The 986-nt window shown below is 43.2% G+C and overlaps 1 protein-coding gene across 1 annotated transcript; it reads left to right on the plus strand.

Moving 5' to 3' along the window:
• The first annotated feature begins 34 nt into the window (after nt 1-34).
• On the plus strand, nt 35-937 carry LOC147819969 (phosphatidylinositol 4-phosphate 3-kinase C2 domain-containing subunit beta-like). Its single transcript, XM_087179317.1, has 2 exons — nt 35-147; nt 450-937. Exons 1-2 carry the CDS (start codon nt 38-40, stop codon nt 802-804), a joined length of 465 nt encoding a protein of 154 aa, XP_087035443.1. The 5' UTR covers nt 35-37; the 3' UTR covers nt 805-937.
• The last annotated feature ends 49 nt before the right edge of the window (nt 938-986 follow it).

Genomic DNA, 986 nt, shown 5'->3' on the forward strand with positions numbered 1-986 from the left:
TGTGTGTGTGTGTGTGTGTGTGTGTGTGTGTGCGCAGATGTTGTCCTGTGGGATCCCTGAACTGTCGGACCTGGACGATCTGAAGTACGTCTACGACGCACTGAGACCTCATGAGTCTGAAGCCGACGCCACCATGTACTTCACCAGGTACATTATACACAGAGAAGCTCAGTTCATGAAAACTGTTTTATTGTCATGGAAACGTCATGGAAACGTCATGGAAACGTCATGGAAACGTCATGGAGACATCGTGGAAAAATGTGCTTGGACCCTGTATTACACAAACACAGGAAAATCATCACAAAAACAAACAGGGACATAAATAACAACAAAAATAAATAGAATCATATATTAAACATCAATAGAAAGAAAAGGGAAATAAAGAAATATAATATGATATAACTCAGCAGATTGGTCCTTTAACCCTCCTCCCTCTCTGGCCTGTGCAGGCTGATCGAGTCCAGTCTGGGCAGCGTCGCCACCAAGCTCAACTTCTTCATCCACAATCTGGCCCAGATGAAGTTCGCCTCGTCGGAGGATCGTCCCACGCTGTCGTTTGCTCCCAGAATTCACACGGTGAAGAGCGACGGCCTCATCAGGAATCTGTACATCTGCAGACACATCCGCACCACCAACCCCAGCAAGGCATACGTGAGTCCAGCCGCAACTGAACTGAGCCCTTCATTGACTCACATTAAAGATGGTGGCAGATTAAAATTTAAAAAATGTGAATGTTTGGAAGGTGCGTCTCTCTCCTTATTGCATAAAAATAAAGTCAAAAATAACAGTGAGAGAAAGACATAGGCACAAACAGATGAGTCCAGCAGTTTGATGCATCTCTGGTTTTTAACTAATTAAATACAGTTGATTAAGGATTGTCAGTGTCAGTGATAAGAAATAAGGGAAATTGATGAAGTTATCACTCGTCTACAACAAAAAAACTGATCAATCTATCGTAGCGTTCGATGCTGTGTCAGAAAAACTGG

This window comes from Seriola lalandi, unplaced genomic scaffold, assembly GCF_002814215.2.
Source record: "Seriola lalandi dorsalis isolate HSWRI2012SDOR001 ecotype SW California unplaced genomic scaffold, Sedor1 jcf7180002008625, whole genome shotgun sequence".
Taxonomy (NCBI): Eukaryota; Metazoa; Chordata; class Actinopteri; order Carangiformes; family Carangidae; genus Seriola; species Seriola lalandi.